This window comes from Rhinatrema bivittatum, chromosome 6, assembly GCF_901001135.1.
Source record: "Rhinatrema bivittatum chromosome 6, aRhiBiv1.1, whole genome shotgun sequence".
Classification (NCBI taxonomy): Eukaryota; Metazoa; Chordata; class Amphibia; order Gymnophiona; family Rhinatrematidae; genus Rhinatrema; species Rhinatrema bivittatum.
This window is the reverse complement of record NC_042620.1, coordinates 1,228,728-1,255,963: the sequence shown is the minus strand read 5'-3', so window position 1 is coordinate 1,255,963 and position 27,236 is coordinate 1,228,728. Positions and strand designations below refer to the sequence as shown.

The 27,236-nt window shown below is 43.8% G+C and overlaps 1 protein-coding gene across 1 annotated transcript in view; it reads left to right on the top strand.

The window, feature by feature from the left end:
- Window positions 1-27,236, top strand: part of LOC115093336 (unconventional myosin-X-like) — a 78,572-nt gene that overhangs the window by 45,133 nt on the left and 6,203 nt on the right. The window contains exons 3-4 of the mRNA XM_029604963.1: window positions 9,652-9,810; window positions 20,459-20,646. Coding sequence (XP_029460823.1) covers window positions 9,652-9,810; window positions 20,459-20,646 — 347 coding nt within the window. The remainder of the gene's footprint in view (window positions 1-9,651; window positions 9,811-20,458; window positions 20,647-27,236) is intronic.

Below are 27,236 nucleotides of genomic sequence, written 5' to 3'. Positions count from 1 at the left end.
GGATGCAGGGAATCGTCTTCAGGTAGAGATGGAAAGTATCAGAATTCAAGAAGGCACAGAGGATCTGTGAGGATGTTATGTGGAAGTGCAGACTGGCTAGGCTGAGCTTCTGTCTTCATAAGCAGGCTCTGAGTTGTGTATCAGTCATACATTTAGCAGAGCTGTACAAGAACAGGATCAGCAATCCAGTGCAATCTCAGGGTTTGCTGGGTGCGCAGGAACAAACTGACGTTGCACAAATCAGTTGAGCAGATTGTATGAGATCATGCAGCACACTGCCGGAGATGAGACATCGCAAGCAGTGAAGTCCGTGACCTTGAATGGTTGACAGGAAAAAAGAGGAGGAAGTATCAGTTAACATAAGGGAATACTGGTCATTCAGGGATGAAATCAGCATCAAAATGACGTTCTGTACAAAAGAGCAAGGGTCGTTATAACCAAATCAGTGCAGTTGGAGGTGCTAACAGACATACATTTCAGCCATATTGGTGAGAGAGCATATTACAGGCAGGCACCAATACCCTAGACCGGCCTAACATGCAAGCTGAGATCAAAGACTTTATCAGCAATTGTTCTATCTGCCAAAGGAAGCTGATGTTGCATGACATACACACATAGTCTTGGCAGACTGTCGGCATAGTCTTATTCAGCTCTGCAGGGAAAGATGATCACTATACAGACTTCTGGGAAATTGAACTGCTGCAAGACATATCTGCAGAAACCGTGATCAAAATATTGCAAGATACAATTTGCACATTATGGCCAACTAGATTGAGTGAGTGATTTTGGATACTGGGCCTCCATTTCATGCATTTTATTTAAATGATTTGATACTGAGTGGGAATTGTAGAACCCACAAGCTAATGGCAGAACTGAATCAGCTGTGAAGACAGAAAATACCTTTGCAAGAAGGCAAAAAGGGATGGCAAATGAGCCATGGGAAATTGTGCTCGTGAGAGAAATGCTGAGAGGAAGGCATGGATTACAGTCCAGCACAGCGCCTGAGATCAGAGACTGAAGACAGCATTGCCAGTAGTACTGAAGCCCTGTGAGATACAAGGGGTATTGGAAAGTCTGCAACAGTCACAAAAGGCAAGTCTAACTCAGTCTATGACGTATCTGCTAGGGATGAGCCAATCCATCTGAAACCATTACCGGGAGATCAAACAAACTGTTGCATGATAAAGTTTGCACCTTGCTCATATCTGATGGACATTAAATGAAGTCCCAAACGCTGTAATCATGTGGATCTGTGAGTGACTGAGCAGCTGGATAGTCAAAGGGTCAAGTAATCCCTCCTGCATAAGCACGGAGAGTAGAGGATCTATGGGAACAGTAACGATGGGACTCCTGGGCGAGCACGGAGAGTAGAGGAGCTATGGGAACAGTAACTATGGGACTCCTGAGCGAGCACGGCGAGTAGAGGATCTACGGGAACAGTAACGATGGGACTCCTGAGCGAGCACGGAGAGTAGAGGATCTATGGGAACAGTAATGATGGGACTCCTGTGCGAGCAGGTGCACCTGTTGGAAGTCTGGGGCCAAGCATGAGAGCCAGGAGAGATAACAGCCCACTGATGCCACATAGATCAGCTGCATGCACAGAAAAACCCTTTCTGGTCTCGTGGAGTTTGACACTGAAAGCCTCCTAAGGACATAATCTGTAGATGTTTTACAATAGAAAATTGTGCATATACTGAACAAAGAAAAGAGAGAACTTGTAGAGGTTAGATTATAGGTTGATGCCACCTTGTGGCTGATTGTAATTCTCACTGCTTTCTGCTTCCTGTCTCTGTTACATAAACGATGTGTGTTTGTTAGATATTACAACGTGCCACCCGTTCACTAGTAGCTTCCAGTTTACTTTTTTTTCTACATATGGAACACCCTCTGCTCGTGGAGCTGAATGGTGTAGAGCACCTCACGTGTGCTTGCTTGTGCCGTTATCTCCTCGAAGCATGAACTCCTCTCCATCCTTTTCCTATTGTCTGCTGTGTGCTCATCTTTGGCACCTGGTTCTGAGTGCCTTCTGCTTACCTTTCCCCCATCTTTTATCCTGCATATCACTTTCCTACTAACTTGCCCCAATGACCCTCCCCATTCTATCTATCAGCTTCTCTTTACCTTTATGGCCCTTCCACCCCTCTACCTTCCACCACTAACTACCACTCTTCCTGAAGGTCTCCGCCAGTACATCAGTCAACCTTCTTCTACAGGTGTCAGCAGAGTCCTTCCTGATGGGACCTTGGTCGAGGCCTGCAAGTTCTGCGCACGAACCCTTCCTCTGTGCCCCCACCCCATCATGTTTACACCACCACCAGCAGAAATTCAAAGCCCATTCTCTTAACTCCCCCATCCCCGCTTGCCTCACCACTATTTAAGATATCTAGTCCTCTTTACATTGCACAAATGCCACTTTCTCTGTCATTTCCCTTCCTTGCTCCATCTCTAGTGACAAACCAATGCATCAACCAATCAGCTGCCACTTGCTGACTGACGCCTTATCTCTGAGCGAGCTTTCGCCCTGGCAACTACAACTCTGCTGCTTGCCTCAGTTCTGGCTCTTTGCTTGTTCAACGATAGGCCAACAATTCAGATGCTGCTTGTCCTGATTACAAATTGTGCCTACACTCCTCCCCTCCTCCACGATCTATGACAGGAGTGAGCAACTTTGGTTCTCAAGAACAACAAATAGCCTGAATTTCAGGATATCCACAATGAATATGCATGAGAGAGGTTTGCATGAACTGCCTACATTGTGTCTCTCTCTCTCTCTCTGCACACCTCTCTCTCATCCCTCGAGGTAAATGAAAAAAATAACCTTTTGCCTTGACCCAGGACTGCAGTTATCTTTCCCTTCCCTGTATTGACATTCCCGTGCAGCCCCAAAATAACATTTCTTCAGAAAGGAAAGATAAATATATCATATTTTATTTATTTATATACCGGAATTCATGTAAAAGTTACATATCACCTCAGTTTACATAAGAATGAGAACTCGCATGTAAGAATGCATTACATTAAACAAGGGATAAGAGAACTGGGATCAACAAGGTAATGAACAACAGAACAAATAAATAAAGGCTCTTTCCTGTAGCCGGGAAAGGACAGGGCAAACGCCAAGGTACTCGGAGAACAACTCATAGACTATGTAAGAAATACTGGAATGTGCAGCTTCCTAGCACTGAGTCACAGCCCCACACTTAAAAGAAGATACATTAAAAGGAAGAAAAACACCAAACTAATAAAAGTAAAGCAGTCTCTTCATAACAGCACATATCCATTTTCCCCATCATCTCCCAGTACCTACGCAAATCTGCGGCAGCTGAGGCCAAGTCATGCTGAGGAGTGCAGGCCATACTCGAGCATAATCAGTCACTCATAATGCTCCAGTCTCTTCCTATCCTGGGCAAACTGCTCCCTGCCTTCATGTCCTTTCTATCCTACCCTCATCTGAGCAGAGTACAGCAGGCCATGCCATACGTCTAAAGTTCTGAGCTCCTGAATCTTTCACTGTTCAGCAAAGTCCTGAAAGTTCTCAGTTCTCAGCTTCTTTAGTCTGTGAGGCTGCATTCCCTGGGCTCTCAGTGAGTCTGGCGCATTTTCACTCTGTAAGGGCGTGGCCCTACTCCCCCTCCTTAACCTGTGTGAGACCAGGCTAGAGACCTGGTCTACCTTAATTCCCATAGAGAGAGAGTGCTTAGTGGGCGGGATGAGAGGCAGAGCCCAGTGAGGAACAGGAGGCCCCACATCTCCAGGAGACAACAATGTTAAACAAAGTTTTTGTTTCCTTCAGGCTTTCTGGTTTTCCAAATAGATTTTTTGATGCTGATCAGAGATATTACTTCGATATTTGTACATCATGTAAGGTTTCTGAGAAATGGTCAATTTTGTGTTACAATAATTGTGAAATTTTAAAACAATCTCAAGTACATATATTTTTTTGCTGGACAGTAGTTTTTATGATTTTTAAAATTCATGTCGTATTTTTGATGGCCAACGTAACATGTAACAAAGACTAACTTTTTTTTTAAAATACACCAAGAAACTCTGCCTGATCCTGCCAGAACTTGCTCGGGCAAACCCCAGCTCGGCTGCAAGATTCCAACTTATTTCCATGACGACGCAGCCTTATATAAGCAGCAGCAATGAGTAGTCTCTTATGCAATGTCTGTGTGAATGAGCAAATTGTATCGCTAAAACTGAGTTTAAAGCTTATGGATTTAATTTCATATACTTTATGAAATGTCACGCCAATGTCGAAATAGCCGTGACACGTTTTGTTACATCTGTGGTGAGTTTACTCTGAATGCACAGAAAAGGATTGACTGCACTCATTCAGAAGGCATACGAGTTATACTTCGGGTGCAAAATTGGTGACCAGGACAGAGCATGGGCTCTTCATATTTGGTGCGCATCCTGCGCCAGTAGTCTGCGAGCTTGGCTGAAAGATGTGTGACCATCCATGCCGTTTGCCATCCCAATGATATGGAGGGAACAGAAAGATCATATAACTGACTGTTACTTCTGCATGATGAATGTGTCAGGATATTCAAAGAACAGAAAGTTTGAATACCCTAACCTTGCATCGGCAATGAGACCAGCGCCGCATGACAACAGTCTTCCTGTTCCAAAAACGCCAGAAGTGTGAATACTTGATGATGAGGAGGTAGGCGAGGATGGCGAGCCATCGCAGATGGAAGCTGCGGCTGATCCTGACTTTGTGCCATCAACATCCAGCGATCCTCATTTAATATCTCGGTCAGAGCTGAACGATCTCGTCAGAGATTTAGCTTTATCGAAAACTCAGGCGGAGATGCTTGGGTCAAGGCTGCAAGGATGGAATCTTTTGTCATCTGATACGAAACTTTCAGTATTTCGCAGCCGTCATAAAGATTTGACAAAATATTTCAACCAAGTACAGTCTGACTTTTTTTGTTGTGACATCAATGGATTGATTTGTGCTCTCGGATGTGACCACGACCCAGTAGAATGGTGACTGTTTATTGATTCATCAATCTTAAGTTTGAAGGCTGTTTTGCTGCACAACGGCGATATCTACCCATCAATACTTGTTGGGACATACCGTTCATATGAAAGAAACATATGAGAACATGCAGCTACTGCTGAACCACACTGAGTACTCTAGGTACAGCTGGAATTTGTGTGGTGATCTCAAGGTAGTTGCAGTTCTACTAGGTCTGCAGCTTGGCTTCACCAAGTATTGTTGCTTCCTTTGTGAATGGGACAGTCGAGCAAGAGATTCGCATTATGTCAGAAAAGGTTGGCCTCTCTGCAAGAAGTTGGTTCCAGGCCAGAAGAATGTTGCACTTGACCCATTGGTGGATCCAAGTAAGATATTTCTTCCACCTTTGCACATCAAACTTGGGCTGATGAAAAACTTTGTTAAGGCAATGAACAAGCAAAGTAAAGCCTTTGATTATTTGCAGCAAATGTTTCCACGCATAAGTGATGCCAAAATAAAAAAAATGTTTTCATTGGCCCACAAATCCAAGCTGTGATGGACAGCCACTTTCATGGTCTTCTGAAAGGTACAGAATGTGTTGCGTGGACAGCTTTCAAGAATGTCGTTTGTAACTTTCTAGGCATAAGAACATGCCATACTGGGTCAGACCAAGGGTCCATCAAGATCAGCATCCTGTTTCCAACAGTGGCCAATCCAGGCCATAAGAACCTGGCAAGTACCCAAAAACTAAGTCTATTCCATGTTACCGTTGCTAGTAATAGCAGTGGCTATTTTCTAAGTCAACTTAATTAATAGCAGGAAATGGACTTCTCCTCCAAGAACTTATCCAAATCTTTTTTAAACACAGCTATACTAACTGCACTAACCATATCCTCTGTCAAAAAATTCCAGAGTTTAATTGTGCGTTGAGTAAAAAAGAACTTTCTCCGATTAGTTTTAAATGTGCCACATGCTAACTTCATGGAGTGCCCATTAGTCTTTCTATTATCCGAAAGAGTAAATAACCGATTCACATCTACCCGTTCTAGACCTCTCATGATTTTAAACACCTCTATCATATTCCCCCTCAGCCGTCTCTTCTCCAAACTGAAAAGTCCTAACCTCTTTAGTCTTTCCTCATAGGGGAGCTGTTCCATTCCCCTTATCATTTTGGTAGCCATTCTCTGTACCTTCTCCATCACAATTATATCTTTTTTGAGATGCGGCGACCAGAATTGTACACAGTATTCAAGGTGTGGACTCACCATGGAGCGATACAGAGGTATTATGACATTTTCCATTTTATTCACCATTCCCTTTCTAATAATTCCCAACATTGTTTGCTTTTTTGACTGCCGCAACTCACTGAACCGACGATTTCAATGTGTTATCCACTATGACGCCTAGATCTCTTTCTTGGGTTGTAGCACCTAATATGGAATCTAACATTGTGTAACTATAGCATGGGTTATTTTTCCCTATATGCATCACCTTGCACTTATCCACATTAAATTTCATCTGCCATTTTGATGCCCAATTTTCCAGTCTCACAAGGTCTTCCTGCAATTTAGTATCTGCAAATTTGATTCTCACTCGTCGTATTTCTTTCCAGATCATTTATAAATATATTGAAAAGTAAAGATCCCAATACAGATCCCTGAAGCACTCCACTGCCCTCACCCTTCCACTGAGAAAATTGTCCATTTAATCCTACTCTCTGTTTCCTGTCTTTTAGCCAGTTTGAAATCCATGAAAGGACATCGCCACCTATCCCATGACTTTTTACTTTTCCTAGAAGCCTCTCATGAGGAACTTTGTCAAACGCCTTCTGAAAATCCAAGTATGCTACATCTACTGGTTCACCTTTATCCACATGTTTATTAACTCCTTCCAAAAAGTGAAGCAGATTTGTGAGGCAAGACTTGCCCTGGGTAAAGCCATGCTGACTTTGTTCCATTAAACCATGTCTTTCTATATGTTCTGTGATTTTGATGTTTAGAACACTTTCCACTATTTTTCCTGGCACTGAAGTCAGGCTAACCGGTCTGTAGTTTCCTGGATCGCCCCTGGAGCCCTTTTTAAATATTGGGGTTACATTAGCTATCCTCTAGTCTTCAGGTACAATGGATGATTTTAATGATAGGTTACAAATTTTTACTAATAGGTCTGAAATTTCATTTTTTAGTTCCTTCAGAACTCTGGGGTGTATACCATCCGGTCCAGGTGATTTACTACTCTTCAGTTTGTCAATCAGGTCTACCACATCTTCTAGGTTCACCGTGATTTGATTCAGTCCATCTGAATCATTACCCATGAAAACCTTCTCCAGTACGGGTATTTTATTTATTTTATTTAAGAGGTTTTATATACCGATGCTCATGAAAAATCATATCGCATCGGTTTATATATAACTTTGGTTGGAATTACAATAAACAGGGGAATTTAACCTGGAGAAATAACTCTAGAGAGAGTGTACCTCTGTCACAGGGAGCGACGGTCGCTCCCTGTGACATAGTGAGGGCAAAGGCGATCGGCCCCATTTTAAAACCAGTCCAGCACCGGCACCGAGGGTGTGATTGAAGGGATGGCTCCCGGACCTCCCCGCTAGACAACCAGGTACATGTAAAAGGTTTCTGGGGGGGTCGGGAGGGTGGGATAAGCAAAGGGGTAATTTGTAAAGGGGCGGGGTGGGTTTTTTCTTATCGGGCCATCGGCACCATTTTTATCAGTGGTAGCCAAAATGGCGCCGATGGCCCGAGAGCGGGAGATCGCGCCGGGATTCCCCCCCCCCACACACACTGGACCACCAGGTAATTTAACATTTTGGGGGGATTCGGGAGGGTGGGGGAGGGTAAAGGATTGATTTTAAAGGGTGGGTTTAGGGGTTGTTTTGGTGTGCCGGTTTTCCCGCCCTCCCCCCAAATAATTCCCGTACTCGATTTAACGATTTTTCACGATAAATAGAGGGAATTCCTATTGTATAGAGTCCCTTACCGATTAATGACTATTTTAAAATTATCGGACAATAATTTAAATCGTTAAAAAACGATTCACATCCCTATTGCATACTGTTCCTCTTCCAGTCAGTCATTAATTCAAATTTGATCATATTATGATCACTATTGCCAAGTGGCCCCACCACAGTTACCTCTCTCACCAAATCCTGTTCTCCACTGAGAATTAGATCTAAAATTGCTCCCTCTCTCGTCGGTTCCTGAATCAATTGCTCCATAAAGCTATCATTTATTCCATCCAGGAACGTTATCTCTAGCATGACCCGATGATACATTTACCCAGTCTATATTGGGGTAATTGAAGTCTCCCATTATTACTGCACTACCAATTTGGTTAGCTTCCCTAATTTCTCTTAGCATTTCACTGTCCATCTCACCATCTTGACCAGGTGGACGGTAGTATACTCCTATCACTATAGTCTTCCCCGACACACAAGGGATTTCTACCCATAAAGATTCAATTTTACATTTAGTCTCATGCAGGATGTTTATCCTGTTGGACTCTATGCCATCCCGGACATAAAGCGCCACACCTCCTCCCGACTGCTTCTCTCTGTCATTGCGATATAATTTGTACCCCGGTATAGCACTGTCCCATTGGTTATCCTCCTTCCACCATGTATCTGAGATGCCAATTAAGTCTGTCATCATTCACTGCTATACATTCTAATTCTCCCATCTTACTTCTTAGACTTCTGGCATTAGCATACAAACATTTCAAAGTTTGTTTTTTGTTTGTATTTTCATTCTGCTTTTTAATTGATAGGGCTAAGTTAGAATTTTTTAGCTCAGGTGAGTTTTTAGTTACAGGCACTTGGACTACTTTCTTATTATGGAACCTCACTGTCGGGATGCCCTAATTCTAATGCATCATTAGTATCCTTTGAAGATACCTCTCTCCGAACCATGCACTGCTGAGCGACTGTCGGCTTTCCCCTTTGTTCTAGTTTAAAAGCTGCTCTCTCTCCTTCTTAAAGGTTAGCGCCAGCAGTCTGGTTCCAGGTTTCAGGCAACTATAAGGCAGCAGACTATGTCAAAGAGGTTCAAAATCTGCTTCAGGCATACAAATTGATGAAGTGCAACATGTCATTGAAGATACATTTTCTTCATTCCCACTTGGACTTCTTCCCAGACAACCTTGGTGCTGTGAGTGACGAACATGGTGAAAGATTTAATCAACACATTGTCAAAATGGAGAAATGGTATCAAGGCAAGTGGAACCCCTCCATGCTAGGTGACTGTTGTTGGACTCTCATCCGCGAAGCGTCGGACAGTGATTACAAATGAAAATCTGCGGCAAAACATTTTTAGTTTTGTTTTCTGGTGCCAATATTGCCATTATAGCTTATGCCGCTACAGACACGTAACAATGCTTAATGTATATTGCACTTTCCTGGCCAATGGTACGTGATACACAGACATCATAAATGCATATTTGTGTTCAGCTTGTTAAATCTACTTGTTTCACCGAAGGTTGTGGAAGAAGGAAAATGTTCCCAGAAATTTGTTTACCAGTGTAAGCTAGTGCTCAGTACACTGCTGGAAGGCAGGCAGGCGACCATTATTGTAATAAAGTTAAACTGCCTGAGAAAAGGCTGGAGTCAGGCAGGGCTATGGAGGTTGGCTTTCTCCGCAGTGTTACTGATCTCTGTTCCTTCTCTCTGTCTCCAGGAGCTGTGTTACCCGCTGGCCTCCCTGTCTCAGGAGACTGTCGGTACAATGACCTCTACCAGCATGAAGGGCGTGGAGGACATATCCACACTGCCAGAGCTGCATCAGGAAGCCGTCTTGCTGAACCTGCACCTACGCTACCAGCAGGACCAGATCTATGTACGTTTCCCAGACTCGGGAGGGAAAGGGGCAAAATAAGGTGAAGTGGGTTGATTTGGTGAACTCCTGACATTGAGAGTGCCTGGAATAATGTGTGGGGTCAGCAGTGAAACACAAAGAAACATTTTATGGGTGTGAAACAATCTGTGAAAATTGTTTAATTACAAATGGAAAACATTTCAGATGGAAATGGAAGCAGTGGATGTCACTGAATAGGGTGACAATGATGCAGTGCCCTTGCTTCTAATCTGTTACTGGGGATCAGGCAGTCTATTCATTTGCAATTCACGTACCTTGCTCAAAGTGGAGGTCCAGGACATTGTATCCAGAGATGAATTGTGAAGTCCTGTAGTACAGGTAATCCCAGGGATAATGCAATCAAGAATCACAATACTAGGCAAGGAAGTCTAGCAGTGAGCAGTCAGGAACCAAGAGGTCAAACCAAGTGCAGAAAACTGATCCAGGTAGCTCTAGCAATGTGCAAGGGTGAGACTGGCCTTTCATACCACCCATCCCTCATCCAGTCCCTGTCCTGAGGGGGTGAATCTTAGTCATTCCCTGCGAAGGCAAGTATAAAAGCAAAGCATGGCCGAGCTCCATTGTCTAAATTATCAAGAAGGCTGCTCACACTGAAAAATATTGCTAGCAGTAATTTTGTTATCAGTTTGATGGTTCCTTGGTCGGTAGTAAATACTATTACCCTGAAAAGAAGGCATAGGGGTAATCTGCACAGAGTAGCAGTAACTCCCTTAACAGAAACATGGAGGTAACCTGCACGGAGCGGCAGTTACTGCCCTTAACAGAAACATGGGGGTGACCTGCACGGAGCGGCAGTTACTACCATAAGAAACTTGCTGGGCAGACTGGATTGGCCATTTCGTCTTTCTGCTGTCTTTACTATGTTATGTTAATATTAAAAACTCCCTGACTAAAGTCAATAAAATATCAAATTATCATTTTAGATACTGATATTCCAGATGCAATACAGGAACAATATGGTAAATTGTTGCAGGAAAATTTGCATATTGTTTTGGGGGTGGAATATGTATGCAATTCCAGCTCATATTTGTCTGTGGGAAAGGCACTTGAAGATTTGCATTACTGCACATATTGATAAAAGCAGGCTCTATAAAATGAAGCTAATTGAACTTAAATGTATGAGAAAATGTAAGCAGTAGATCATGCAGAGATGGCCACACATTGTAGTTGGGGATTTTTGAATTTGTAAGAAGCTGTACGGCTGGGGTGTAGATTTGCATGGTCAACAGTGTTGACCAACTTGGGAGATTCTCGTGTCTCGGGAAGGAACTGGAATAAAGTTGTTTTTATTGTAAGTGGGTGACTGAGCCGTGTCATGCAGGGTCTGGGTGGTGACTTGTGAGAAAATGTGGACGGATGCTTTGTGGGAAGTGTTTGAGACATGAAGGGAATGTTTAAAGTCGAACTACCCTTGCATGGTACAAGGGACTCCTGCTTGGTGGTTGCCTTAGGGGCATAGGAGGGTCTCAGGCCACTGAACACATCTCTCTTCCATTCCCCTTGGCTAGGGATGTGCAGAATAACAAGGTTTTGCTTAGTTCATTTGTTTCATGGGGATCTAAATGTGCTTCATTAATCCCAAAACAAACAACAATAATTTAATTTTGTTTTTTGTTTGTTATTAAAGTCAACGCGGAAAACATTGCAGCCCATTTTGAGCTCCAGTAAAGGGGTTTTCTAATCAATTCTCATGGAACTTGTGGGAATAAATCATCAGAAGGGGGAAAGATTACCAAAGTACCTAGACTAGAACAAGGGGGAAAGCCGACAGTCACTCAGCAGCGCATGGTTCGGAGAAATGTATCCTTCAAGGATACTAATGAAACAGGAGAGTTAGGGCATCCCAACAGAGAGGTTCCATTAAAAGCAAACATAGTCCATATGCCTATATGTAAAAAATCACCGAAGCTAATGATTTCCGAATTATCCCAAACAACTGAAAAACAGGTTGATGGACCCTTGGTCTGACCCAGTATGGCATTTTCTTACAAACAAAAAACACACTTTGAAATGTCTGTATGCCAATGCCAGAAGTCTAAGAAGTAAGATGGGAGAGTTAGAGTGTATAGCAGCAAATGATGAGATTGACATAATTGGCATCACAGAGACTTGGTGGAAGGAGGATAACCAATGGGACAGTGCTATATCAGGGTACAAATTATATCACAATAATAGGGAGGATCAACTTGGTGGGGGTGTGGCACTTTATGTCCGGGAGGGTATAGAGTCCAACAGGATAAAGATCATACAAGAGACTAAATGCTCAGTAGAATCTATATGGGTAGAAATCCCATGTGTGTTGGGTAAGAGTATAGTGATAGGAGTATACTACCGTCCACCTGGACAAAATGGTCAGACAGATGATGAAATGCTAAGAGAAATCAGGGAAGCAAACCAATTTGGCAGTGCAATAATAATGGGAGATTTCAATTACCTTAACAGTCTTGTTGTGTCATAACATTTTTATCTTATGTTGTTGCTAGTATCACATATACTTTATGTAACAAATTTTTATATAGTGAGTTTTAGGACCTTCATATCACCCACTGTTAAACAAGTTCAAACTTTTTGTTACCACCGTTTACGGGTCTTTTTTAATCATCTGATCAAAAGAACTTTTCTTGTGATTAAATATTTTTGCAATTTTTCTTATTTTTTGAAAACTTTTTCATAAAATTTCAAAGGACTGTACTTCCCTTTTGCTTAAGCCGATAAAGTTCCAGAGTCTGGAGTCTGACGTGAACAGGTTTTGCTGAGCCACTGCCTCAGGGACTTCTCAGGATGACTCAAAGTGCTGCTCTGTGAACTCTCTGGTTATGGAAGATTTCTATGTTTGTCCTATTCAATACAGGGCCATTTCATTTCGGACCAGCCACCATTTCCTTACTTCAGCGTTTAGGTGATATGAAGGTCCTAAAACTCACTATATAAAAATTTGTTACATAAAGTATATGTGATACTAACAACAACATAAGATAAAAATGTTATGACAGAATGAGATTGTTATAAGGTAATTGAAATCTCCCATTATTACTGCACTGCCAAATTGGTTATCCTGGATTGGCCACTGTTGGAAACAGGATGCTGGGCTTGATGGACCCTTGGTCTGACCCAGTATGGCAAGTTCTTATGTTCTTATGACTGTGGCAAAATTGCACCAAAAGTGGCATGAATAGCCTTAGGGTCTGTAAAAGTGTAGAAGGGCACCAGCAGTGGTGGAGGAAGAAAGAGGAAAGCTAGAGCGGGAAGGACAGCCCGAACCCACAGCAGTGGCATGAACCTTTGATGCATTCTAGTACTCACTGTATTTCTGTTCTTTATTGAATTTGATAAACTACATGAAACACAAATTATTTAGATGGTTTATAATAAAAAGAGCACAGACAGAACTAATAAAGAGAGGAGTTCATGCATCCAAAGGATCAAGTACACAGAAGCAATGCATGAAAATGTTGTGTCCACCAGGGTCAAAGAAGCGGTAATCAATCATAAATACAGACTTTATTCGAGCTTCATAGGAGGATTGCTTTAATATACTTACAATAACATTAAACAAGTACAATCAGAATCCCAAGGTACCAAGAAGAGGGAGTGAAGCAGAAAACACCAAAGGCATCAATAAAGGGACAAAACAGCCCAAAGAGTGTCATCAAGTCACCAAAGAATATGAGATGCAAAGCAGCCTCTAGAGTGGCAGGAGCACATCAAGGTGTAAGGACTGAGGCCCAGCAGAAGAAAGAACTCCAAGGTAGAATATCTGGGCGTGGCACGAAGGCTGATTGGCACGAAGACTCCAAGTGTAGCATGAGGGCTATATAGCAATGTAGAGCGGCATGGGGGATGCCAGCCAATCCGTTGACCCTTTGAATAGTATTGCCATATTGTTATGGTTTTGATGAAGGCTGTGAATCCCGGGCTGAGATGAGAGATGTCTCCGCCCACAGGGAGGAGCCCCGTGAGCCTCACTGTTGGTGGGCGTGGTCTCAGCGACGTAGGACACAGCTGTGAGAAACTTTATTAGGGAGAAAAGATAATGCATAACCCGAGGAGCGGGAAATGCAACAAACAGTCCTTGAGCAGATAAAGTAGTCAAGATGGTATTGTAGATAAGATCCGGTAGTGGACTGCAGCGTGGGGTATGCTGAGGAAACTGTACTATGTGCCAAGGAGGCAGAGGTCTGAGATGCAGGAACCAAGCCATAGATCTTGCATAGATGGAGCAATACCCTGAGGTACAGGATGAGTAGAATTGAGATGCTGAAGAACGGTAGTGGCCCGAGGCATGGGGTACACCGTGTAGACTTCAATGTTGAAAGAGATGAAGAAGGTACTCATACAAGGAAGTTCCAGCAGAGATACCCAAGGAGCAGGTCAGGAAAGTCCAAGGCAGAAAAGCCCTCCGGGAAGCGGATAGCCAAGACACGGAAGAGCCCCCATGGAGTGGATACTCAGAGCGTCCGAATGCCAGGACGATAGTCTGTAACAGAAGATCCAAGTTAGAGCGGATTTAACAACGAGAGAACTACTTGCTAACTCCTCTTAGCAATGGGCCAGTTGGTTTAAGGACACTAGCGGTGCTGACGTCATCAGGAGGAGATGCCCCCGAGGTTCCCGTCATGACGTATACATAAGGAGGCCCTGCGTGCACACCTAGGTGATGCCGGAAGTAAGATGGTGGTTGGTAGTGCCCACGCTGTCCCAGGGACGGCGGGGAAGTCAGCGTTGGTTGGTGAAGGCTGCCATTCTCCCAATGATTGACGGTGCAGGGAAAAAAAGAGGTAAGCATGAGAGGTCGCAGCCATCTGCAACCGTCGGGTGCAACAGTACCCCCCCTTCTTAGGGCCCCTCCCCGGGGGTTTCGGCTTTCTGGGGTGAGCCAGATGGAATTGCCTGATTAGTTCTTTGTCAAGAATGTTACTTGCGGGTTCCCAGCTATTTTCCTCTGGTCCGACTTCTTCCCAGGAATTAAGATATTCCCATAGTCTCACATATCTCCGCACATCAAGGATGTCATCTACCTGGTAGGTTATGTCTTCCTCCGTAGAGAGGGGCTGCGGCTCAGGTGTCTTCTTCAAAAACTTGGATGAGTGATTTCAGCAGGGAGATGTGGAAGGCATTGTGGATTTTTAGTGAAGATGGTAACTGCAAGCTGTACGTGACTGGACCCAGGCAATGTAGTATAGGAAATGGTCCTGTATACCGAGGTGCAAAGCAAACTGAAGGCAATTTGAGACAAATGAAATGGGTACATAGCCATATCTTATCCCTGGGCTGTAGCTGTGGAGCTGCTCTGTGATGGGCATCATAAAACTTCTTCGCTTGTTGTCCAGCCTTTTGAAGAAGTTCTTTTGTGTATTCCCTCAGCTGATGCAATTCCTGTGCTGAAGCTTGAGCGGCCAGAGAGGTTACTGATAAGGGCATCGGTAACAGAGATAAAGGCTGGCGACCATAAACAAGTTGAAAGGGCGAAGAGCCTGTGGAAGCTTGAAGGGTGTGACTTCAGCGCGAATTCTGCCCAGGGGAGCAGTTTGGCCCAATTGTTCTGTCTGGAGTTGATGTAAGCCTGGAGAAACTGCTTTTAATATGCTGGTTCATCCTTTTGGTCTGTCTGTTGGCTTGCAGATGTAGCGAATCCTGCTGGTGAGAATGCGGTAGTGGCCCGAGGCTTGGGGTACACCGCAGAGAGAATACCAGCAAGACTTGGTAGAGATGAAATGAGATGAACTCACAAGGCCTTCATTCCAGAAGAACAAGGTAGGAAGGCCCTCCGAGGAGCGGATAGCCAAAGAACGCGGAAGAGCCCCCGAGGAGTTGGTACTCGGAGCGTTCCCCACCGAGACAGGAACAGGAAGTCCAAGGAGAAGCAGATTCAGCAACGAGGAGAACTCTTTGCTAACTTGTCTGAGAGTTGGGCCAGTCAGCTTAGATACAGCGAGGCTGTGATGTCATGCGGAGGGGACTCCCCCGAGGTTCCGCCATGACGTGTACTAAAGACGGCCCTTGTGCGCACGCTAGGTGACTCCAGGAACAAGATGGCAGTCGGCATCATCCACACCGTCCCGGGGACGCCAGGGAGGTCGGCGTTTGCTGGCGGAGGCAGCCATTCTTCCGAGGATTGATGAAGTAGCAAGAAAAGAGGTGAGCATGAGAGGTCGCAGCCGTCTGCGACCGGGCGCAACAATAATTCTTTACTGCAGAAATTCTGAATTGACAAAATGGCATAGTTCATATCAGTTCTTGGCGCCAATAGTTGGAAACCACAAGTCTCCGATCTTTTCTTTATCTGTGCAAGTGTCTCTTAGTATCAGAGAAAACTCTCACACTCCAGGCTTCCCAGGTGCGCAGGGGTATCCTAGGTGGGTGCAAGAAAAAAATCCCTTTCCGAAAATACTGGTAGAAAATATAAGGTGAGAGTCTTTGTGCAGTCTCCCAATTTTATCTTTCCCCAAGATGAACACTCTGAATAGGTGTCCTCAGATGTAATAAAAAAGATCTTACTCACAGTTCTCCTTCCAAAAGATAATTCACAGGATCTGGAAGCTGAAATGTCCCAGGCAGCAGAGACCAGCAGATTTCCTGTGGACACAGACTTCCCCCAAAAAACTCATGAGAATAATCTTCACAAAAAGGTCAAAAGTGAAATCCTTGTGTAGCGATTCCCTCTTTGTGTTGGGATAGAGAGCAGTGGAATCTTCCCTGATCTAACCTAGCAGAATCCCTGAAATCCACCAGCCGGAGTAAAAGGGTCTCGCAGAAACAAAATCCCCTGAAAAAGAAGTCAAAAAGCCCACAAATAACCCCTGAGGCCTGTACCAATGGAGCACTTTCCTCCTCCTGTCCTATGCCAGGCTGAGGCCTAGTGGCAGAAAAGGGGAAGAGCCCTTAACTTATAAATATTTATTTATTTATTTATAACTTTTTTTTTTTTATACCGAAGTTCAGGTAATAGAATTACTTATCACTCCGGTTTACATTATAACAAGTAGAAAACAATGACAACATATGTCTTACAATGAACAAGGGAGTGAACAACTTGAATAATATAACATAACTAGGAACAGTAGCAGTATGCACTATTAGAGCGAGACTAGCACATGGGAGGGAGGTTTGCTAATGGGGGGGGGGAGGGGAAGGAAGGTTGTTCGTGGAGGGGGGGAGGAGGGAGAAATTTCTTATTGATGAGTAAAAACATGAGCATAGGTTCTGGACGTCAACAGTATGAAAACAGTCTATGGGAGCTGTGGAAGACTAAGTAAGTTAAGGGAATGCTTGACCGAATAGCCATGTCTTGAGTCTTTTTTTGAACATGTTGGGGCAATGTATCAGCCTTAGCTCCGGAGGAAGCAGATTCCACTGTTTGGGGCCTGCTGTGGATAGAGCTCTTTTACTTAAAGATGTTTTCATGGGAGGTGCATGTAGAGTTCCTCTTTGTGCTAATCTTAGCAGTTGGGAAGACGTGTGAAGCTGAAGAGGGATTCTGAGGTCCAGTGGAGTGTTGTTGAATATGGCTTTGTGGGTGATTGATAGAAGTTTAAACAGGATTCGAGATTTGACTGGGAGCCAGTGGAGCTTCTTTAGAATTGGTGTTATATGATCTCTTTTGTTGGATTTAGTGAGACACCTTGCTGTAGCGTTCTGTAACAGTTGAAGAGGCTTTAGGGTGTAGACTGGGAGACCGTGAAGCAGTGAATTACAGTAGTCCATTTTCGAGAAGATGATGGATTGTAACACTGACCTGATATCGTGAAAATGAAGGAGGGGTCGAAGCCTTTTTAGAACTTGGAGTTTGTAGTAGCACTCTTTAACTGTAGTGTTGATGAAATCAGAAAAGCTCAGATGGTTATCCATGACCACCCCAAGGTTTCTGACCCGTGGGGAGAGAACTGGGAATGGCGTAAGGTGAGAGCTATTCAGTGGAAGGTGAGAGCTATTCAATGGAAGGGTGCCATCTTGAGTGATCAAGAGGAATTCTGTCTTGTCAGTGTTGAGTATCAGGTTAAGGTTAGACAGGAGTTGTTAATGGAGAAGAGGCAGGAGTTCCAAAAACGTACGGTCTTTTGAAGTGATTCGGTGATAGGAATAAGGATTTGGACGTCATCTGCATATAAGTAATGGGTTAACTTTAGATTGGAAAGGAGATGACAAAGCGGGAGAAGATAGATATTGAATAACATAGGGAATAGCAAAGAGCCTTGAGGGACCCCTAATGTGGAACTGAACGGTGGTGACTCTTTGCTATTGATCTTAACTTTGTAGTATCTGTTCTGGAGGAAAGATTTGAACCAGTTTAGAGCTTTGTTTTTGATGCCGATCTCGGATAGTCTTTCGATGAGATAATCATGGTTGACCATGTCAAAGGCGGCCGAAAGATCAAGGAGGATGAGCAAGCAGGGATGTTTGTTTTCTAGATTCATGAGAATGTTGTCTGACAGAGATAAAAGAAGAGTTTCGGTACTGTGGGATTTGCGAAAGCCTATTTGAGCCGGGGAGAGGATGTTGTTGTTTTCAAGAAATTCAGAGAGCTGTTTGACTATTCTTTCCAGGATTTTGGCAATGATCGGAAGATTAGCAATCGAGCGGAAATTTGCTGGGTTATCTGTAGAGAGATTTGATTTTTTTAATAAGGGTTTTAAGATGGCAAGTTTGAGGGGGTCAGGGACCAGGCCCTGTGATAGAGAGGCGTTGATGATCTGGGTGATAGGCTTAGCGACTTCTTTAGCGCAGGTTATGAGAAGGTTAGCTGGAATTGCATCAAGAGGGTGTGAGGATGGATTGAGTTTCTTTAAAAGGTTTTCAATCTCTAAAGAAGATGTAAGCTCGAAATCCTCTAAGCGGGCCATTTGTGGCGAGGAGGCTGAGGAAAGTTGAGGATATATTGGGCTGAGTAGTAGATTAGGAGAGCATGAATGATGTTGGGTAGGAACTTTATTGCTTGTACGGGAGGCGAGTAGGTTTGTTGTTCTATTTTTGAAGTATGTGGCAAGTTCGGAAGCTTTAGTGGCAGCTTTGTCATCTGGGATCATTGAAGAAGGTGGTTTGGTGAGCGATGAGACCAGGGAAAAGAGGGCTTTTGAGTCGTGGATGAAGTGATTGATTTTTTGAGAGTAGAAGTCTCTTTTTGTCTGAAGAATGTCGATCCTGTATTTGTGCACGAGTGATTTAAAGGCCGATAGGTTAGATGAGGAGGGGTTTTTTCGCCATTTCTGCTCCTTTTTTCTAAGTTCACGTTTCAAAGTTGTTAATTGTGGTGTGAACCATGGCTTTTTTTTTTGTCATCATTGTCACTGATGATTTTGGTTGTAAGCGAGCAGGTTGCATCGGCCACTTTGTTAGTGATTTTTATCCAAGAGGTCAGCGCAGTGTCAGCATCCGAAGGGTCGATGTGGAATAACTCGGAGGATAGGTGAGAGCTGAGGGTTTCCTGGTTGCATAGCTTTCTGAATTGGACTGTGGATTTCTGTGTTACCGAGGGAGTTGAATGTAGGTATCGGAGGGAAGTAGAGATAAGCTTGTGGTCCGACCAAGGAATTGGCAGACAATTGATATGTGACGCTAGAGTAAAGCTCTGGTTGATGAAGATGAGATCTAGCGTGTGACCTCCTTTATGGGTGGATATAAATAAACTCCTAACTAAAGATTGTCACACCTTGGGATCCTGCAAGCTGCTTTTATATCATTAGGGGGCTGGACACAATAAAACAAGGGAGGGGAGTTAGGATGGATGGCATGAATGTGATAGATGAGTGTTGGAATAAGATAAAAGCTCACAAGATGTTACGACATTGTCGTTTTTCATTGTTTGGTATAACAATGATATTTTATTTTTTGTATGAAAATGTATGTTGTGTTGTACTGTATGGAACATACCTTTTGGTCAGGCATCTCCGTATAAGAACAAAGCTTGTATATACCCTATGTGCACCACTTGGCCTGTGCCCCATGACATCTCTTCTGCCAGTTACTGTTCTGCCCAGGCCACAGGCTCCTGCAATTCCTCACACTTCCCTTCTCTTTCCACCACTTTGTATAATTAAAGTAACACACGCAGCTTGCGATGGAGAAATTGAGATTTATGGATCACGTTGGTGAGATTCCTCAGGGCTCTGTGCTAGGACTGAACTGTTCAATAGTTTAATCAGTGACCCAGAAGGAGGAATAAACAGCAGGATTGCCAGTTTTGCAGATTGCTATCTCTGTCATACAGACTTGAATAAATGGGCAGACGCTTGGTACAACGACTGGCAGTCTCAGTGTAGCCAGGAAAATGGATGCATGGATCCTGTGTAAATGGGAAACATGGAAGAAAGAGAGAAGCTGGACATAGAAACCTGGTATGAGTGTGTAAAGGCACTCCTAGCATTGGCAGAGCACATTTGGAGGGAGTGTGGTGTTCGGTTTTGGGTGCCTTTTCTCAGAAAGAAATTCCAAGCATTAGAAAAAGCACCAATTACCACTAAGTGAATAAAGGGGAGAGAGATTTATGGTAATTACATCAGAGCTGGGGTAGGGAGGGTCTGCGTAACATCGGGATAGTCTGTGTTTATGATCTCCTATCAGAAGCGGGAATCCTTTGTCTGTCTCTGACAATCTCTTTCTCTCTTCATTTTAGACAAACATTGGCTCTATTTTGGTGTCTGTAAACCCCTATAAAGCCATTGCGGATCTGTACACTATGGCTGCAGTGGAATTATACAGGCAGCACCACCTGGGGGAACTCCCTCCGCACATCTTTGCCATCGCCAACGAGTGTTACCGCTGCCTGTGGAAACACCATGAGAGTCAGTGCATCCTCATCAGGTAAGTGCTGTGGGCACTCGGTACATGACGAGGCCTGACGTATTAATTACTGCTCTTTCCTGTGCTTACCTGGGCTATGAGAGTGCTTTCGGCCTCTTGGCGCTGTGCAGACTGCAGCCTTCCTCAGCTCTTTTCTTTGCTGCTATTAGCTCTGGCACAGCAGCCTGCTGCAACTCTGCCACCCCCAAAACTTTTCATGCTCTAGGGCACCACCTAGTTACCTTAGGGAAGCACCGGCCCTGTCCACATTGGCATCAAGTCTGCAGATAATTATTATTAGGTTCACTAAAAGACTTTGGACATAGACATAGACATTTACTTCTGCTTTTGTGAGTGTACTTTATTGTGGAAAATAATGCATGAGGAATTACAAATGCAATCTTACATGAGTTACTGTCATCCCTCAAGCAAAACACAGCCATGAGAACACCTCCCCTGAATGTGGATAAAACTCCTGCCTCGCGCACTCGCTTCCCTCGCCCTCTGAATGTGGATAAAACTCCTGCCTCGCGCACTCGCTTCCCTCGCCCTCTGAATGTGGATAAAACTCCTGCCTCGCGCACTCGCTTCCCTCGCCCTCTGAATGTGGATAAAACTCCTGCCTCGCGCACTCGCTTCCCTCGCCCTCTGAATGTGGCTAAAACTCCTGCCTCGCGCACTCGCTTCCCTCGCCCTCTGAATGTGGCTAGCAATCCGTGCATTTTGGAATCCTGCTTAGTGCCATGGTCCCTCATGTGGCTGACTGGTCCGGTGGCCTCCTTGCTGGCCCCTGCAGCCTGCCTGAGATGAGAAGAAACCCTTAGTTAGCGCTGGCATAAAATCCCTACCTGAGAGCCAGGAGATCCTCCGATGTGCTGAAGTGCATGCTGCCTGCTGTGTGCGCACTCGAGGACAACAGGTAGAGGAGCACAGCAGCCCGAGAAGAAGACGGAGACCTGATCTACCCAGATGGAGTGTGAAAGGAGAAGCTTCTGACAGGCAGCATGGTAGCTTTCCTCCTTCTGCTGTCCTGGGCCATTGCTTGGAGGCTTGGACATCATCTGCCTCCTTGCTGTGACTGCCAGTGTGAAAGCGAGTGTGTGTGAGTGTGTGGCGGTGCCCACATGAGAGAGAGGACAAAGTTTGTTCACCCTCCCTCTCTCCTGCCCAATTAATCCACAACAATTTCAGAGTGACTGGAAATCAAAAGTTTCCAGGTATGGAGAGCGGGGGATGTTTTGATTATTGACTGTTATTTCATGCTGTTTTGAAATATGTGTTTATATGAGTGGAGGATTAGTCCAGTGGTTAGAACAGTGGTCTGTAAACCAGCGTTCAGATCCCACTCCTGCTCCTTGTGAGCTGGGGAAGTCACTTTACCCTCAATTGCTTCAGGTACACATTCCCTCTGCAGATAGGGAAATATCTATCGTACCTGAATGGAAACCACTTAGAAAGTGCTTAAAAAAGGGAATATAAAGAAATATTGCTTTACTATTATGACTGATTTATATTTTCTGAAGAATAATGGAGGTTCTGTTTTTCCGTTGTTGCACTGCATACAGAGTCTGGCTTGTTGTGGTTTTCAGTTTAGTTTTTCTGCATTTTTGTATGCATATTTATACTTTATGGTCTCTTTATTCTTTGTTTGTTGAGGGTCTGCCTGAGTTCTGCATGTGTGACTGAAATGAGGTATTCTGCTAGGGATGTCTAGCAATCTTGCTTCTTCGTAGCTCCGTAGCTTCGTAGCTCCGTTCACGAGCAACAATTCTCCTCTCCCTCCAACCCCTATTACTGCAACCACTCATCCAATTACAAATCTGGAAACCTTCGAACCTACTTCTTCATTGGAGATAGAAATTATTCTCAAAAAGCTCAAACCTGCATCTCACCCTCTGGACGCAATCCCATCCAACCTGCTTCTCTCCATTCCTAGTACTATTTCCAAGCATATTGCAAAAATCATCAATTGTTCGCTCTCACAGGGCCATGTACCAGACCCTCTTAAACTTGCTATCCTAAAACCTCTGCTAAAAAAACCAAATCTCTCCCCGGATGATCCAGCCAACTTCCGCCCTATTGCAAACCTCCCACTCATCGCAAAAATATTGGAAAGAATAGTAAACCAGCAACTCACAGAATTCTTGAACAACAACAAAATCCTCTCCCCACATCAGTTCGGGTTCAGAAAAGCCCGCAACACAGAAACACTCTTAATCACACTTACAGACACCATCCTCACAAGTCTGGATAAAAAACAACCAAGTCTTCTCATTCTCCTCGACCTTTCTGCGGCTTTTGACACTGTGAACCACGCCCATCTTTTGGATCGTCTATCAGACATCGGCATCAAAGGCACCGCCCTAAGCTGGTTCAAGTCATTCCTTCAGAACAGGACCTACAAAGTCAAAATCAACAGTGAAGAATCCCTACCGGTCTGCTCTACGTTGGGAGTTCCCCAGGGCTCTTCGCTATCCCCAACCCTCTTCAATATCTACCTCCTCCCTCTCTGCCATCTCCTCACTAGTCTTAATCTAATCTTCCATCTGTACGCAGACGACGTACAAATTCTCTTACCAATTACCAAATCATTAAGCAAAACCCTCGAGTTTTGGGACACCTGCCTCAAGTCCATAAACAACCTTCTATCAAGCCTCAACTTGATCCTGAACACAAAAAAGACGGAATATCTACTTATCTCGCACGACGGCAATTTCACACAGCTTAACCCACTTCCTGCAACCCTTCCCTCTTTCTCGGGTTTCTCCTCCGAAGTCAGAAATTTAGGAGTCCTCATGGATAAACAACTCAACTTCAAAAGCTTCATCAATAACACCACCAAGGACTGCTTTTTCAAACTCCAAGTCTTAAAACGACTTAGACCTCTCCTCCACTTCCACGACTTCCGTACAGTACTTCAGGCAATCATTTTCTCTAAGACAGACTATTGCAACTCACTTCTGATCGGCCTCCCTGCAAATACTATCAAGCCATTACAGATGGTACAAAATGCCGCTGCCAGGATTCTAACCAGATCCAAAAAATGGGATCACATCACCCCCATTCTGAAGATCCTCCACTGGCTCCCTATCAATTTCAGAATACTGTTCAAAGTTCTAACCATCACCCACAAAGCGATTTTCAACATCACACCTTTGGATCTCAAATTCCCTCTCAGATTGCACTTACCATCCAGGCCGGTAAGAGCAGCTTATAAAGACACCCTCCAGGTTCCCTTTCTAAAAACAACTTCAGGATTGAGAGCCCTCTCAGCGTCTGGTCCAAAACACTGGAATTCTCTCCCTCCAGACCTACGGCTAGAACACTGCCCGGTTACTTTTAAGAAAAGACTCAAAACCTGGTTGTTCAATCAGGCCTTTTCCCATTCAGATAATCCTCTGAATTAAATTCCTCCCGTTCCCCAGCAGTATTTACACCCTTCCTATTCATTTTTATCTCCTTAGTCAAAAAATTTCATGTCCAGATTTTGCCCCTCTACTTAGCTCCTGTTGCCTTCACTACGGTTCACTTACCTAATCCTCACCCCACTAGCCGTTTATTATATTGTACAGTGACACCCTTATATGCCCCTCTGTCCATGATTTCAGCTTGGTGCAATACCTTAGCGTCAACCCCTAGTTTGCTGTTTCTTAGTTCAAGACCTAAGCCTCTGCGATCACGGATGTATTATATTTACTCTCTCTGGGACACTGTTTTCTGTACAAATGTTATATGTTATTCTGCTTGTTTGTTGGTTAATAAGATATTTTATTATTAGTTCTTTGTAATTGTTCACATTTGAAGCTCTGTTAATGTTCTATGTAATTGCTTTCATTTACCGAAGCACTGTTTCTGTTCAATGTAAACCGAACTGATTTGTAAACCATTACAAGAATTTCGGTATATAAAACTGTTAAATAAATAAATAATAGGAGGTGTATTGGTGTTTTAGGATCTGATGTAACATTTGGGAGGTTTACTATATTGTATTTGTAATTTCACTTTACTCATGGCTTTCTGAGGGCCAAGTCTAGACCCAACACATGTTTCAATACGTCTGATCCCATCATATGGGATCCAAGTGTCATTTTTTTGCAGGGTTTCTGGTTGGCACCACAGTAGTGCATATAAATATAATATACATGTTGTAAGTGATATTTTCAGCCCAGAATGTCCTTTTTTATGTAAAATCTATTATCGGTGCATAATTTTAAATTGTTTGTGTGGGGGTGGGAAGCACCAGACTGTAAGATTCACTTAAGACACCTGCTGAATGTGGCTTCAAGCAATGGTAAAAGCCAGAAAGATGCTTGAGTGCATAGGGAGAGGACTGGTCAGCAGAAAAAGGGAGGTGATGCTGCCCCTGTATAGGTCCCTGGTGAAACCTCACGTGGGATACTGAGTACAGTTCTGGACACCGCACCTGCAAAAGGATAGAAACAGGAGGAAGTTGCTCCAGAGGGGGCTGCTAACATGGTCAGTGGTCTTCATCGTAAAGCACATGGAGAGAGACTTAAAGATCTAAACATGCACACCCGGGAGGAAAGGTGAGAGAGGGGAGGTATGAGAGACATTCAGATATCTCAGAGGTTTCCATGCACAGGAGGTGCAGCCTTGTTCAAAGGAGAGGAGGCTGTGGAACGAGGGGTCATGAGATGAGGGTGAAAGGGGGTAGACTCAGGAGTAACCTTAGCAAATATTTCTTTACAGAGGGTGGTGGATGTGTGGAGAAGCCTCCCAGTGGAGGTGGTGGAGACAAAACATTATCTGAATTCAGAAAAGCATGGGATAAATACAGGGGAATCTCTGAGGAAGTGATGGGAATTTTAATGCTAAATTAATTGGACGGATGAGCAGACTGGATGGGCTTATGGGTTTTTTCTGCCATTCTGCTGTTTTTCTGAACATTGTTTATGCATATTTAATCTTACATGGATATCCAATTTTCCATGTCGTTCAACAAAGTTGTACCCTTGCTCGTTAACTCTCTTTCCTTGTACTTCCATACTTTATCCAGCTTAGTATATTATCCATCTATTTCCCAGTTAGCCCCCCATCCTCGTTCATTGTAATTTCCTTTCTCAGTTACTTGTGAACCGACATGATGTGTCCTACGAATGCCGGTATATAAAAATGTTAAATAAATAAAATAAATAAATCATGCTTCTATGTTTTTCTGCCAATTTCCTTATTTTATTTGAAGATTATTTCCACTGTGTAATGGATGGAAATTTGGTTCCAATTACTTAACAGAATAAAAAGTCCCAGTTTTCATTCCTTTCCTGTAGTCTTCCTGGTAGTACCCAAGCATAAGACACCTGGGTCGGTAGTGAAAATGCGCGTGACTGATTCCTTGTTGGATGTTGTCTGAATGTAAATCCTCTTTTCCACATTTCCCCTTGCCGTCGAAGCAGAGAGCAATGTTGGAGTTGGCATTATCCGTGTGAAGGCTTATTGAGTAAGGGTAGTACTCACCTAGCCACCATTCCAGTAATCCACCCCCATGGCTCTACTCTTCATTCCCATCCTCTAGTCTTTATGGATCCACAGTGTTTATCCCACGCCCCTTTGAAATCCTTCACAGTTTTAGTCTTCACCACTTCATCCGGAAGGGCATTCCAGGCATCCACCACCCTCTCCGTGAAGAAATACTTCCTGACATTGGTTCTGAGTCTTCCTCCCTGGAGTTTCAAATCGTGACCCCTAGTTCTACTGATTTTTTTCCAGTGGAAAAGGTTTGTTGTTGACCATGGATCATTAAAACCTTTCAAGTATCTGAAAGTCTGTATCCTATCAACCCTACTCCTCCTTTCCTCCAGGGTGTACATAGTTAGTATGTATTTAGTGTTCCTTACGTTGTTAAAACTGCCTGTGCGAAGTTTAAATTTTAGTAATAAAGTTTCTATGGCTTCATTTTAGGCTCTTGTGATTGCTCATTTGGACTCTTCTATGTGGGTCTCCCTGTGAGGCTCGGTGTCACTGTTAGACCTATTTTTGGACACTGTAAAATATATCTGCTGCTCTCTTGCTTACATCACTGCATTGGCTCCAGATTGTCAAGTCCAAGCTTAAGCTTCTTTGTCTTAAGTTTTGTGCATCTAGGACAAATGGTCCATCTTAGTTAAAGCCAACACTGGAACGGTCATCCTTGCTTTCTGTCCCTCATTGCTAACAACTGCAGTAAGTGAAAGAATCTTCTCCAAAGCAGGAGACCCAATCGCTGATCGCAGGAGAAGACAGAGTTCTGCATATATTGGCAAGATCATTTTAATTAAGTGTAAACTGTCCTTGAGTATGCAGTGAACAGGGAATATAGGAAAAAGGAAGTTTAACAAGGGACAAAAAAATGGATATGAAGCTGTGTTTTGGAAGCTTTTAAAAATTTAGCGTGCAATTAGATGTGAATTTAAAAAACCCAGCGCAAGCCAAAATCAGAGGATGTGTGCTCATGCAGGGCTTACACGAAGCCGCCTTCATGCGTGTGCATCTCCCGTGGTGCACACATCTCACTTGGGTTCAGAAATGGGCATGGTTTGCGCGTGGTTTGAGTGGGGGTATGGGCACTCCGAGGCAGGACTAAGACATGCGTGGAAATACTTAAGACTAATCAG